At 45.9% G+C, this 13,949-nt stretch overlaps 1 protein-coding gene across 2 annotated transcripts in view; it reads left to right on the top strand.

The window, feature by feature from the left end:
* The first annotated feature begins 8,545 nt into the window (after positions 1-8,545).
* The window catches only part of ATP5MC2 (ATP synthase membrane subunit c locus 2), a 7,371-nt gene continuing 1,967 nt past the window's right edge, over positions 8,546-13,949 (top strand). Inside the window, exons 1-4 of one of the 2 annotated variants that reach the window (XM_034645482.1) lie at positions 8,546-8,695; positions 11,331-11,399; positions 12,692-12,781; positions 13,317-13,510. In XM_034645482.1, the coding sequence (XP_034501373.1) occupies positions 11,361-11,399; positions 12,692-12,781; positions 13,317-13,510 (323 nt within the window). In that variant the 5' untranslated portion in view covers positions 8,546-8,695; positions 11,331-11,360. The remainder of the gene's footprint in view (positions 8,696-11,330; positions 11,400-12,691; positions 12,782-13,316; positions 13,511-13,949) is intronic. The other variant, XM_011230096.3, reaches the window with a different exon arrangement.

Here is a 13,949-nt window from a genome sequence, read left to right as displayed (position 1 = left end):
TCTATAGCAAAATATTGGGGAAGATCCTTGTTCTTAGAGGAGCTCCCAATCTAGGACACAAGACGGGCCTAGTGACTCAGGCAGGGCTGGAGAAGTGAGACAGAACCAGGGTTATCTAGACGGTGGTTTCAGTTTCATTTTTATTTTTTTAAGTAAGCTCTACCCCCAGTGCAGGGCTTGAACTCATGACCAGAGCTCAAGAGCTGCATGCCCTACCCACTGAGTCAGCCGGATGCCCCTTTGGTTTCACTTACTGTGTTGAAAATGAAGGGAATAGAGCCCAGAGAGGTTAGATTCATGCAGGGTCATTGGGTGCAGGACCAAGTTTAGAGGAATGTCAGCCTCGAGGGCAGGGCTCCTAGCTTGGAGAGCCTATCAGGGTGGTTCCTGCAACGTGGAGAGGGAAGAGGACTAGGCTTGAGAAAGAGCCAGAGAATGGCACCATTCAGGGACCTAGGCCAGAAAACCGAGCGCTGTCTTCATCTTCCCTTCTCCTTCATCCCCCACAATGATCCCTCAGGCCTATCAGTTCTTCCTTCTAAACCTCTTGAGCTCTGCCCACTGCTCTCCATTCCCACTATCACCTCAGGGCTCGGGCAACAACCCTCTTTCACCTGGACTTTTTTTTTTTTTAAGATTTCATTTTTAAGTAATCTCTACACCCAATGTGGGGCTTGAACTCACAACCCCGAGATCAAAAGTCGCATGCTCTATCTGCTGAGCTCCCATCTGGATTTTCACAACAGCCTCCTATTGCATGCCATGTCCCCAGGGCTCCCCTTCTCATCCATTCTCCACACTAGAGCTAGAATGATCTTTCTAACGGGCATATCTAACATGCAAGAGCTTCTGGGTGCCCGGCTGGCTCAGCCAGTGGAGCGTTCAACTTTTGAGCTTGGGGTCATGAGTTTGAGCCTCACATTGGGTATAGAGATTACTAAAAAATAAAAATGAAATGGGGCATCGGGGTGGCTCAGTCGGTTAAGCAGCCAACTCTTGGTTTCGGCTCAGGTGGTGATCTTGCGGGCGGGGGTGGAACCCCGCATTGGACTTTGCAATCAGCACAGAGCTGGCTTCAGATTCTCGCTCCCTCTCCCTCCAGCTCACATGCACTCTCTCTTTCTCAAATAAATAAAATCTTTTAAAATAAGAATAAAAATAAAATAATGAAATGCCAGAAATATAATAATAAAATAATGAAATCTGGATAAAATCCAAATGCCTTAGCTTGACGCTCTAGAGCCTTCAGGACCTAGCCGCTGACAACGAGTCTCACCTCACGGCACCCTTGCAACTGTTCATTCTGGCCACACTGAATTACTTGCCCTTCTGTGGAAGAGACCATGTAATCCCTCACTTCAAAGCCATTGTATTTACTGCTTCTTCTCTATGGAACATCCTTCTGTTCCCTCCCAATGCAGCTCCTCCATGTGAGTCTTAAATGTTACCACCTCCTGGAAGCCTTCCTTGACTACCAGTTCTCAGGACTGGGATGCTTGTCCTCCCTATGCGTTTTTATAGAATCCAGTGTTTACCCCTCTTAGAATACTATCACACTGTGTTGAAATTATTTGCCTTTTAATTCTCTGTATTCCCTGCTAGACTATAAACTTTTTAAGGGCAAGGACTCTGTATTATTCACTATTCAACCACTCATGAAATTTCTGCTGAGAGCCTACTAAGTGCCAGACACTGCTCCAAATGCTGAGATTACACTGGTGAAGAAGGTCCCTGAGCCACTAGGGTTTATCTTCTAGTGGGGGAAAAAAAGCAATACAAATAAAAATAAGGGGCGCTTGGGTGGCTCAGCCCGTGAAGCATCTGCCTTCAGCTCAGGTCATGATCACAGGGCTCCTGGATAGAGCCTGGATTGAGCCCCGTGTCACATCAGGCTCCCTGCTCAGCAGGGAGTCGGCTTCTCTCTCTCCCCCTGACTCATGCTCTCTCTCTCTGTGTGTCAAATAAATAAATAAAATCTTTAAAAATAAATAAATAAAAAATAAAAATAAAATAATGATAAGTGCTAAAAAGAAAAAGGAAGAGAGGAGTCAAAGAAGGGAAGGTAGTGACTATTTGGATGGGGTGGTCAGGAAAGGCCTCTCTAAGGAGATGCTATTTGAAATGAGACCTAAATGAAATGAAAGCGAGTATGATCTGGGAGAAGAATGTTCTGGGCATAGGAAATAGCCAAGGGCCTGAGTGGGAAACAATGGTGTGTCTGAGAATCAGCAGGAACAAGCTGAACCCTGGAATTTTTTCTATGAGCACTGGAAAACTATTGGGAGATTTTAAGTTGCATTGTCTAATCTACTTTTTAAAAGATCCCTTTAGCTACTTACTGTGTGGTAGGTAGACTGTGGCAAAAACAGATTGGAATCAGGGAGACCAGCTAAGAAGCTATTGTAGTGATCCAGCAAGAGATGTCAGGGGCTTGGACCCAACTAGATTTTGGAAGTGGTAAGGGGTGAGTAAATGTGGGATGTATTTGTATTCTCAGGGTCTAGCACGATGTCTGGCTAGACATTCAATAAATATTTGATGAATGAATTAAGAATTAATTAATCCAACTAAATGAGGACTCTGAGCTGGAACTGAAATCATCCATCCTTCAAGCCTTTACTAAAATGCCAACCCCTCTACGAACTGGAAGTAGATCGCTGGGACTAACAAAGGATCAGAACTAGGCCATATATATTTGTTAATTCCTAAAAATCAATAGGGAAATGACAAATAACCCAATAGGAAAATGGGCCAAGGACATACATGAATAGGCATTTCACAAAAGAAGAAACATGAGTGGCCAACAAATAGATGAAAAGGTGCTCAACCTCATTAATAATCAGGCAAGTATAAATTTAAACCACCATGAAATACCATTTAATACCCAACAGATTAGCTATATACCAAAGTCGGTGAACAACCAAAACTCTTATACACTCTGGTGGGCATAAATATTGGAAAACAAAGTGACATTATCTAGAAAAGTTCATATTCTACAACCTAACAATTCCCTGTATGTAGAAACTCTTGCCCATATATACCAGGAGACAGGTACAGAAATGTGCTAGGCAGTATTGTTTGTAGTGGCAAAAAGCTGAAAATAAACCTAAATATTCATCAACAGGGGAATTAATCAACAAATTGGTGATTATTATACGATGAAAATGAATAAACTACAGCTATCTTACATCAACACGGACGAATCTTAGGAAGATAATGTTAAATGAAAAGAGGAAGCAAAGGGAGTCTACAAACAATATTACATCTTTTTTAGCTTGGTAAAAAAAAAGGGGGGAGTCAAAATAAACAATATAATGGCAAAAATAAGAAGAAAAACCTTGAAAAGATAAACATAAAATTCAGGGACTACTATAAGAGAGAAGCATGTGGGGCCCCTCAGTGGCATTGGTAATATTTTTCTTTTGTTCTTTTTTTTTAAGTAAACTATTCCCAATATGGGGCTCAAACTCACAATCCCAAGATCAAGAGTCACATGCTCTACCAATTGAGACAGCCAGGCATCTCATGGAAAGCAAGGATTTTTGCCTTGTTTTGTCCATGTCTGTGTTTCAGGCACCTAGAACAGTGCCTGGCACATAGTAACATAGCCATAAATATCTGTTGAGTAAATGATATGTGTTACTTGCATTCTTTCATGTGATTCAATTATTTCATACTTCTTTCTTTATTTTTTTAAAGATTTTATTTATTTGATAGAGTGAGTGATGGAGTACACAAGCCGGGTCAGAGGGAGAGGAAGAGGGAGAAACAGACTCCCCTGCTGAGCAGGGAGCCCGACGTGGGGCTTGATCCCAGGACCCTGGGATCGTGACCTGAGCCAAAGGCAGACGCTCAAATGACTGAGCCACCCAGGCACCCCTATTTCATACTTTTTTTAAAAGAAGAAAGAAATCTACTTTAATCATGGTGTCCCCTAGACTATTCTATCTGGAATTCATACTGCTTCCTCAATTCCTGTTACCCAAATGACCTATTAAATCTTGCTGCATATTATAGCTATATATGCACATCTTTCTGACTGATTATAAACTTATGAAGACAAGGGATTATGTTTCCCCTTTTTATTCCCATTCACAATATAAAGCATAACACCTTGCACATAGTAGATACTCAATAAATGTTGATCGATTACTTGCAGTTACAGGAGACAAGGGCAAACCAAAAAGGAGAAAGCTATGCTATTTATATTTAAAGCTGAAAAATAACTTAATTAGTCATCTAGTGCTTTCCTACATTTTGCAGCTAAGAAAACTGAAGTCTAGAGAGGTGAAGTGATTTTTCTCAAAGTCGTATAACTAATCAGCAGTATTACAAAATATAGATTCAGATCTCTAGTTTGTGTCCTTAGTTCTCCACATTATATCACAATGACTTTTTTTAAAGACTTTATTTATTTGAGAGAGAGAGAGCATGAGTGGGGAAGAGGGGCAGAGGCAGAGGGAGAAGCAGGCTCCCCACTCGGAAGGGGCTCAATCCCAGGACCCTGGGATCATCACCCGAGGCAAAGCCAGATGCCCAATGACTGAGCCACCTAGGCACGCCACGTTATATCACAACGACTTTTATTTTCCGTGTTGTCTGTGTGTGTTCCTTGGCTGGGGAGCTACCAAATGGCAAGCACCAAATCTATGTTCACACAGATACTTAATCATAGCTTCTAGATAAATATGTAGGACCTAGACAGATTCATCATACAAATTCAAAGGAATCTAGGTTCTTCTCCAGCAAAAATTTGTTTGGCTATCCTGCCACCAACTTTCCCACTGGTCCCTCCCTCAGAAGCCTGGATACTAATGATTCTTTCCCTCCCTCCACCTACTGTTTTCTTCCTCCAGGAATAGGCAGGTTTACTGATGGCTCACAGTCCTGCTCTCTTGGGTAATTGATTTTGCAAGAGAAAGTAGGAAAATCCATCAGTCAGTGCCCACCAGTCCCAGGTGTTTGAAATTAACAATCACAAATAGAGTTCAAGACTGAAGAAGAGTCCTTGTTGAGGTGCCTGGCTGGCTGAGTCAGGAAAACACACAACTCTTGATCCTGGGGTCATGAGTTTGAGCCCCACATTGGATGTAGAGATTAGTAAAAAACAAATAAATACACTTTAAAAAAAGAGAATAGTTCTTATTGGTAGTGCAAAGGGTACCACTCCAACTTGTACACAAGCGCCTGTTTAATAGAAAGAAAGAATATCCTAGAACGTTAACACTGATTTTCTCCCTGATTTTTCTAAGTGAGGAAACTGGAGTTTTGAGATATGAAGTAACTTGCAGAGTTGTTCAGGTAGTTAGTAGCAAGGCTGGGGCTAGACTCCCAGTCTCCTGCTTCCAGGACAGGGGTTCCTTCTATGCCACGTGCTGGTGACATGTGCATCTAGCAAAACGTATCATAAAGTAGCCTCATCTTAAACCATCAGGAGTGAAAAATGAATTATTCAAACCCTTCCTCTTCTCTCTGGCAATTTTTTTCCTTTGCGTTTCTCTGTGTCCCACTCTCTCTCTCTTTATACTTCTTGTGTTTCTCTTGTGCATCCATCTCTCTGTTTGGGGTTTCAAATTGAACTGTGGCATGCCTGCGTGATTCTTTTTTCTTCTCTAAGCTATTGTTTCCCGTCCAAAGGCAAACATGCATAAGCCAATCAAGACTCTTTCTTGGTGACCTTTGTGGAAAAGAACACTCAGAATTTCTGTATGAGAGGTGCTGGACCTCCCTCCTAGCCCATCCAGTCAATTAAAATGAGTCTCTGGCCCCCCTGAGGGCTGTTAACCAATCCTAAGAAAGGAAAGATCAATCTCATGTCTTCGTCACCACTGTGCAGGGAGGCTGCTAACCAGTCAGAATGTGCCACTAACAGTCATTAGAAAAACCGGCCAATCAGGCCAACCTTGTTACATGGTCTGGTAGGAAAAGGAAGGGATTGATTGGAAAGGATAGTCTGGCTCCACACCCTTTCCTTCCTGGATCCTAGTTTTCCCTCGCTGAAGTGGTGGAAGGACTCTTTCCCAAACCCTGAGTTAAGAAGATCCCTAGACTCTTCACCAACGCTTTTGTTGTCTTCAAATTCATCCCTCTCTTACATACCTCAGCCACTTTTTGCAGTCTCACTGTTCCCCTACTGATTTAATTTCTGACTTCAGGCCTGGCAGCAATAGCCAGCCTCCCAAAGTCTCAGTTCCCCCCACGGATCTCTCTATCCACCGGCCTGTCAAAGAACTTGTTTTCAGGATTTATGAAAAAGTTCAGTACGTGATAGTTGAGTCTCAGGAGATATCATTGCAGGGACCTTGCAATGATGACTCCAGAGAGCAGTGCACTGTCGAATTGCAATGTTGCCAGCTGTAATGATAATAACAACAATAACAATAACCAGTATTATTATCACAATCATTTATTGAACTCTTACTGAGTTCCAAGGAGCTTGCTAAAAGCTTCACATATATTATCCCAATATTCGCTGTGGGGGTACGCACTATTACTACTCCAAATCTGCATAGGAAGAAATCGATTTAGGGGGGTTAAACAGGTTCCCCAAGGTCAGAGCGATTTGGGAACTCAGGTTTGTGTGAATCCAGAGCCCAACACCGAACGGGGGTAAGGGAGAATTAAACACTGCAGACTATAACAACTATAGCTTCCGCACGGGCCCCCTCTCCGATCCCCCTTTGGGATTGTCCGTGATATCTAAGAGGGGGTCTAAACTGTCGCCACAAACAGCTGCAACAACCGTTTGGTGGTGGCGGCTCCTAAGAACCGTGGACTTCTTGCCTGGGAGGCTGTGAAGCCGAGAGCGGAAAGGAATTCGGGGGGGCGGGGGGTGTCTGGGGCCCTCAGGGGATGTGCTTGCCGCCCGGCTTCCCCTTCTCCTCGCAGCATCTTACACCGTGCCTGGCACCGCTCGGTACTTGGTAAATACCTGTTGATTGACTCCCAACGATCCCAGCTCCTTACTTCACCTATCCCCCCTCCACCTCGAGTCAACAATTGGAACTGAAGGGATATTGGGGAATTTCCGGGGAACCAGTGAGAATCCTCACCGCGCTGGAACCGTGGATTTGGGAAAGGCGGGAAGTCCCCCCACCCTTCTCTCCTCTCCCGCTTCTCCGATTTCTCCCCATTCCTTCCCCTCCCTTTCAGGAGCTCAGGGCCATAAAAATGCAGATGGAGGATCGGTGTGAAATAACGGGCCCATATAAATCCCTCTGCCGCCCGCCTGCAAGATGGATTGGCCGCATTGAAATTCCTCGGCGAGGATAATTAAACTCGGGGCCTCATCCGGGCAAAATTACATTCCTGTAATGGCGTCGCTCGGGGTCCCGGGAAATTGCTCCGTGGGCTTTCAGCGGCGGTTTTTATCGCCGGCCGGGGTGTGCCTGGCTGCGGCTCGCCTCTCCTCCGGGACCGTAAAGCTGCTGCCGTGATTTATCCTCCCCTTCTCCCAAATCCGATTAAATGGAGGAGCTCGGGGCCGGGGCGCCGCGGGGCCCGGGAGCCGGGAGGGGCGGCGGGAAGGACGGGGCCAAGGAGGGGAGGACAAACGGCCCCTCAGAGGGTGGCGGATTTGGCTTTATTTACAGCCGCGGCTCTCTTTTTATTTTTTATTTTTTATGGGGGTTTGGTGAGCTTTCCCCGTCCTTCTCGAGCTGCGTTCAAGCACGATGCCTGGATGGCAGGGGTTTGGACAGGAGGGGAAGTGGGTAGGCCTTGTTGCCCTCCTTCCAAGGGGGTGGCTCGTGGCCTGTCTTGGGAGACAAAGAGGCCTAGAGGAAGGGATGAGGGCCGGGAGGCTCCCCTCCCACTTCTTTCCATCGGGTAAAGGAAGAGCGAAAGGGCACGAGGGACAAGCCGAAGGGTTTCTGTAAGAGCACCTCATGGGAGGACTGCTTATCTCAACACCCACAGATGGAGCCTGGGCAGAGGCAGGGGCATGCCTCCAGTGACCTCACAACCTCACTACAGGTCCCTAGTGCCCACTCTTGACTGTCTCAGGACTCCGGAGAGAAAGCTTGGTGTCAGGACGCTTAAGTCACAATCATCGTTAGCCCCTATCTTCTGGTCCGGTGATGCTGGTTTCCTCCTTCTTGGCTGATCACTAGAATAAGAAAGAGGGAGAGGGAAATAAAGGCGAGGCCACCACAGGTAGCTGGGGTATTTTGCTCTCTATTCGCCCATTCAACGGGTTTCCCATCCATAAAGTCCCTGGGCAGTAGAAGGCAGGAGCCCCATGACTTTTCCTTTTGCTACATTTTGGGCACTGAACCCCCATCTCGATGTATGCTATTTAACAGTGAATTTCTGGTGTGCGTGGGAGGGGGAGGGGGTTGGCAATATGACTGCACGTGCTGAGAAAGGATACACGAGTCCAAGATCCCAAACGCTTGAGCCGACCAAACCGCAGGCCACGTTATGGATCGGTTTACACTGCAGAGTTGTCCTCATTTCTGCAGAGGGTCGGCTCTGCCTGCAGTTTCTCCTCTCAAACACCAGGTGGAGCGACTGGCTGAATGTCGCCACAAAGCTGACAGGCGGCGCTGTGGCGCCTGGGCCGACCCTCAACATTGCAATCACTCTATCCTTAGAAGAGCGACTCGTTGGTGCAGGCCGCGCATGCGCTGAGTCTTCCTTTCGCTCTTCCCGCCCCCTCTCCCGCCCCTCTCTGTCTTCTCTGCACTGGGAGCAGGTAAGGCCTTGGGCCCTCGCGCCCGCGATGCGCCGCGCACGCGCGCGGAACACCCCACCTCGCACGAGTCCTTTGAGGCCCTTACCTTGCATACTCCCACCCTGGTCCTCACGGCCTCCCTTGTTCCTGGTATTCCCGCGCCTTAGGGCTGCCCCTTCCGCGTGCCGGTGACCTCCAACCGCGCGGGCCTGGCGCCATCTTGGGTGTCTCGTGGGAGGGGGGAGGGAAGAGCGCCTTGGAACTGGCGAAAGTCAAACCCCAGAACGCTCATTTTCACCTGTTCCGCTCGGCCTTTACAGAGGTTCTTTTCTTACCCTCTTACCCAGAGTTGTCACAAACCCCGGACTCTCCCCTCGTATCTCTGCTTTCCCTTCTCATCCTGACTTGTTCCCTCCTATCCTGCAACCTCCAGACTTGGCCCCAGCCCCTCAACTGCCCCAAGCAATGGAGATAGCCGATGGTCTTTTAAAAGTGATCGTAACCATGGTAGAACAAAGCAGCCAAAACCCTCTCTCCATTCAGGCCGTGGCCTGGGAGAGCTGTGGCAGAAAAGAGAACAGTTTCTTTAGAACCATTGGTTGTCTTGCAAGTACTTCTCTTCTTCCACTCAAGTGAAGTTGGAAAAAACAAGTGGTGGGCTAATGGTGAGGTTTTCTGTTAGAGGCAGCAGGCCCAAAAGAATCGTGTGGGGCAGCATAGGGTGGTCTTCACCTGACAGCTTTCCTGTGAAGGGTCCCCAGACTCCCTTCTCATGAGGAAAAGAAGGTTGAAGGAGAGGAATGGTTAAGTCAGCAGTCCTCTGTGACTGATCACGGAGGAAAAAACCCATGATGATTTAGGCCCACTGATTATGGACGATGGTGTTGTCCGCGGTGTTGTAGGCTAACAGTTGCAGACTTGCCATGGTTAGGTGACCAGTGGAGGCATCTGCACTTCATGCAGGCTCCCTTAATTGCCACCCTTTGTTGTGGGCTTGTTACATGTCAGCACCACTTAAACTCTTTAGGTGTTACTTAATTTACCGCCCCCCCCCCGTTTTGTATGATGATATTGAGGTTTGATTGCCTTGTGGGGGAAACAAACAGTATTTATTTGTTTATTAAGTTTTAAGTAAGCTCTACACCCAAGGTGGGGCTTGAACTCACATCCCCAAGAGTCGCATGCCCTTTTGACAGCCAGGTGCCTAGTCCTCTTTTTTCTGTTTTTAAGATTTTATTCATTTATTTTAGAGAGAGAGAGCATGGGGGGCGGGGAGGAAGAGAATCTCAAGCAGACTCCACCCTGAGCTCAGAGCCCCTTATGGGGCTCAATCCCACGACCCTGAGATGGTGACCTGAACCTAAACTAAGAGTGGAGCATTCAACTGACTGAGCCGCCCAGGCACACCTCCCCCCCCCCCAACCAGTCCTCCTTTTTTTTAAGCTTTAGGGAAATTTCGGGTTTTGACCAAAGAAAACCTTTATAGTCTGCAGCAAAATTGGGTTAGAGTTATATATGGGCAGTTGGAGACAGGACAAGAGTTGAAGGCATCGATTAATCTGAAAGTGACTGATTATGGATTCAGAAGGGTAACCTGGGAAAATCTTGAGTACAACTCATTTACGGAAGTGTTATTTAACAGGTTTATTAATCCCTGAGTATTTCAACCTGTAGCATATTGTGAAGCATTAACCTAAGTGTGAGAAGATTTCAGGTCCTGACTCTGTCACTACCATCACTGTAGGACTGGTTTTAAGACCATGCTCTTAGTGTCCCTAAGGGTCACTTGAGAAGCTTGTTTGAAATATAGGGTACTTGGGCCTTACATCCAAAGATCTTGATCCGGAAGGTCTAAAGTGGGACCTGAATATGCAAAATTATTGAAATGCATTTTTAATACATAGATCATACCTACCCTCAACTAGTTCAGGCGGGCCTCTTGGAGAAATCCTTTTTGTAGGTCTTTAACTCAAACAGTCTTCTCTTAAATAACTTCACTTTTACAAACTTAGGGCGCCTACAGGGTGTCAGTATTGTTTTAGATCTTGGGCGTACAAAATTGAATGCCTCTTAGTGAGATGGTGAAAATGAATACTTCATGGCTAATTAGAGTAATGGGAGGGTTCCTCACTGATCTACCTCACTCTGTTAATTAACGTAGGAAATTGAAGTGTTTTGAGGAATCCAGTAACTTCCAGGTAATTCAGTAAAAAGATTGTTGTAGATCCTTCCAGGGTCTTGGCCTTCAACAAACATCTCTCAAGAGTCTTTAAAGGGCAACTGTTTAAATCCCAGACAATGAAATCTTGAAAAAAGCTCCTTTTGAATAGAGACTGAGGAAAACTTAGGCAGAGGGCACAGGAACTTCCTCTGAAGACGCCAACTCATGAGGCTGTGGAAATGAATAACAGGTCTTAAAGTTGAGACCAGGTGGCTACTTGTTCAGACCAGGGGAGTCACTTGATTATAAGGAAATCTTAGAAGCTGTGTGGAGGAAATCTTGACTTTAAGGTTTTAATTCCATCTCTGCTGATGACTTGAGGTCATTCACTCTGCTCTCTGGGCCATTGAAATTTTCTAGAGCGCCTTTTCTGCTAATAAGGATGTCCTTTGATGAACAAGGACAATGTTTACAATGCTACTTCTGTAATTTCAGCTCTCCGCCACAGCCCCTCATCCCCTGAAAATGTATGCCTGTGCAAAGTTCGTCTCCACGCCCTTCTTGGTGAGTGCCTGCCTACCTTTTCTGGGACAGTTTTTAGGGAGGGGTGTCTTGTCTCTTCCTTGCCACACCTTGGTCTTCACAGCTGGGCTGGGGGGAGGCCCTTTGCTGTATTAGCCTGACAGCAGAGAATGAATGCTTACCAGACACCCCTTGTCTCAGATCCCTTGGAAGCCAGTTAAATCTTTTTACCCAACCATATTAGAAGAGTATAAATGAGAATCTAGACTAAGTTCAGGTTATTTCCATCCTAAAACTCCGTGTTCCTGTAAACTGGAACCCAGCTGCAAGTGGTAAACATGAAGTAGATAGCCTAACTTGGACTGAGTATGCACTATGCACAGGATCTTGCCCTGAGTGTTAGAGAGCCATAGCCCACAGTTCCCTCTGGGAGCTTAAATCTGGGTGGCAAGTTAAAACACATGTAAATACACATGGAAAAATACTTGATTCAGAAGCAACAGCATGGAAGAAATTACAGATTATTTTTTTTAAAGATTTATTTATTTATTTTAGAGGGGGAGAGAGAGAGAGAGAAATTGAGTGGGGAGGGGCAGAGGGTGAGAGAGAATCCCAAGCAGGCTCCATGTCAAGCACAGAGCCTAACGTGGGGCTCGATCTCACAACCGTGAGATCATGACCTGAGCTGAAACCAAAAGTTGGAAGCTTAACTGACTGTGCCACCCAGGTGCCCCAGAAATAACAGATTATTAGATGGTGGAGGCAACTGGTTCATACATCTATAAGTGAAGAGGGGTGGCACTATTCGTGGGTACCATTGATGGAACACTTACTATGCCTGGCACTGGGTGTACCGATTTGTGTATATAATCTCATTTACTTCTCATATCAACCTGAGTTATCGTATACCAATTTGATAGATAAGAAAGCAGTTTTAGAAAGATTGAAGTGACTTGTCCTAAAATCACACGGCTGAAATAGAACTAAGGTTAGGATCTAGTTCTGACTAAAACCCTGGCTGGTAGCCACCACATTGTCTGCTTTTGCTTGGGGTTAGTCAGAAACGGCTACAAGAGGGGGTGAATTTTGAGCACAAGGGTAATACCTCGTGGCCTGAAAAGGGGTAGGTTTCTTCCCTTAAGACAGAGAAAAAGCGTGGGAAGCAAGAGAACTGGTGTGGTTCTTGAATCTAAAATTTGTTGAAAGTAAAAGAAGGATCCAAGATTCTGATTTAAGCTCAAGAGAATGAATGGGGCATCCACGTGACAACTTGGGATGGTCTGAAACTCCACACCCCTTCCTTGACCCTCTTGCCTTTGTTTCGTTCCCCCTAGGCCAAGAGCACCTCTCAGCTGTTGAGCCGATCACTGTCTGCAGTGGTGCTAAAACCACCGGAGACACTGACGGATGAGGTACCTTACAAGGTGGGATTGGGCCTGTGGTTTTGGGGGTGAAGGGTGAACAGGGCTACATGGCAGCACCAGTAGGGGGAGTGCTGAGGACAATCATCACAGACTAAAGTTAGTGAAGGATCAAGGCCATTGGCTTTAGGTGAAGGTGGAGGACAGTTGATACCACATATGATTAGTGTTACAACTTTTGCCGCTGGCAGCACATGCCCGTGTTTGCTGCTGATAACTACCATTACTTGACCTAGTTTACTGACTTCAGCTGGTGGCATTTGGTCCCAGGCAGATGACGATTTCAGGGCACCAAGAACAGGCTAGGGCTTCATTCTACAGTTCTAGACCATACCTGAAGGTATTTGATGTCCACCTCTTGGATCAAAAAGTTCTGCTTGGCAACATTTAAGGGGATTTTCCAGGAAGTAAAAAGTTTTTGTTTAGAGGAGAAGCCGTGGAATGTGATAGCATAAAGGGTTTAAATGGTACAAAAGTTAGCAAAGCAAAGAAAGGGTTTTCTTAAAATCTTTACCTTCTACCTGCATCTTCTTCACAGAGCCTCAGCAGCTTGGCAGCCCCACGTCCCCTGACCTCACTTATTCCTAGCCGCAGTTTCCAAACCAGCGCCATTTCGAGGGACATCGACACAGCGGCCAAGTTCATTGGGGCTGGGGCTGCCACGGTGGGGGTGGCTGGCTCTGGGGCTGGGATCGGGACTGTGTTTGGGAGCCTCATCATTGGTTACGCCAGGTAAGACGGGCCCTCCGTTGGCTCTCACATGTTTCCAAAGGTCTGGGCAGAAATACCTGGGGCTATACTATCCTATACAGTAGCCACACGTAGTTATTTGAATTTAAATTTTTATTAACTAGGGGCTCCTGGTTGGCTTAGTCGGTAGGGCTTGTGACCCTTATCTCAGGGTCATGAGTTTGAGCCCCATTTTGGGCTTAGAAATTGCTTTAAAATAAATAGATAAATATTTAAGTAACTAACAGTACATAACGGTTTAAATTGTGCATATATATATATATATATATATATAGTCACATAATGTGTGATTAGTGGCTACCATATGGGAAAATTCCCTTGAAAAGCTTTGGTTTAGAGCAGGAGTCAGCAAACCAAGGTGGTAGGGCTTGAGCCCTTAGCTGAGCTAAGAATGGGTCTTACATCTTTTTTTTTTTTTTTT

Source organism: Ailuropoda melanoleuca, chromosome 16 (assembly GCF_002007445.2).
Source record: "Ailuropoda melanoleuca isolate Jingjing chromosome 16, ASM200744v2, whole genome shotgun sequence".
Classification (NCBI taxonomy): Eukaryota; Metazoa; Chordata; class Mammalia; order Carnivora; family Ursidae; genus Ailuropoda; species Ailuropoda melanoleuca.
The sequence above is the reverse complement of the archived record's forward strand: the minus strand, read 5'-3'. Positions and strand labels throughout refer to the sequence as shown.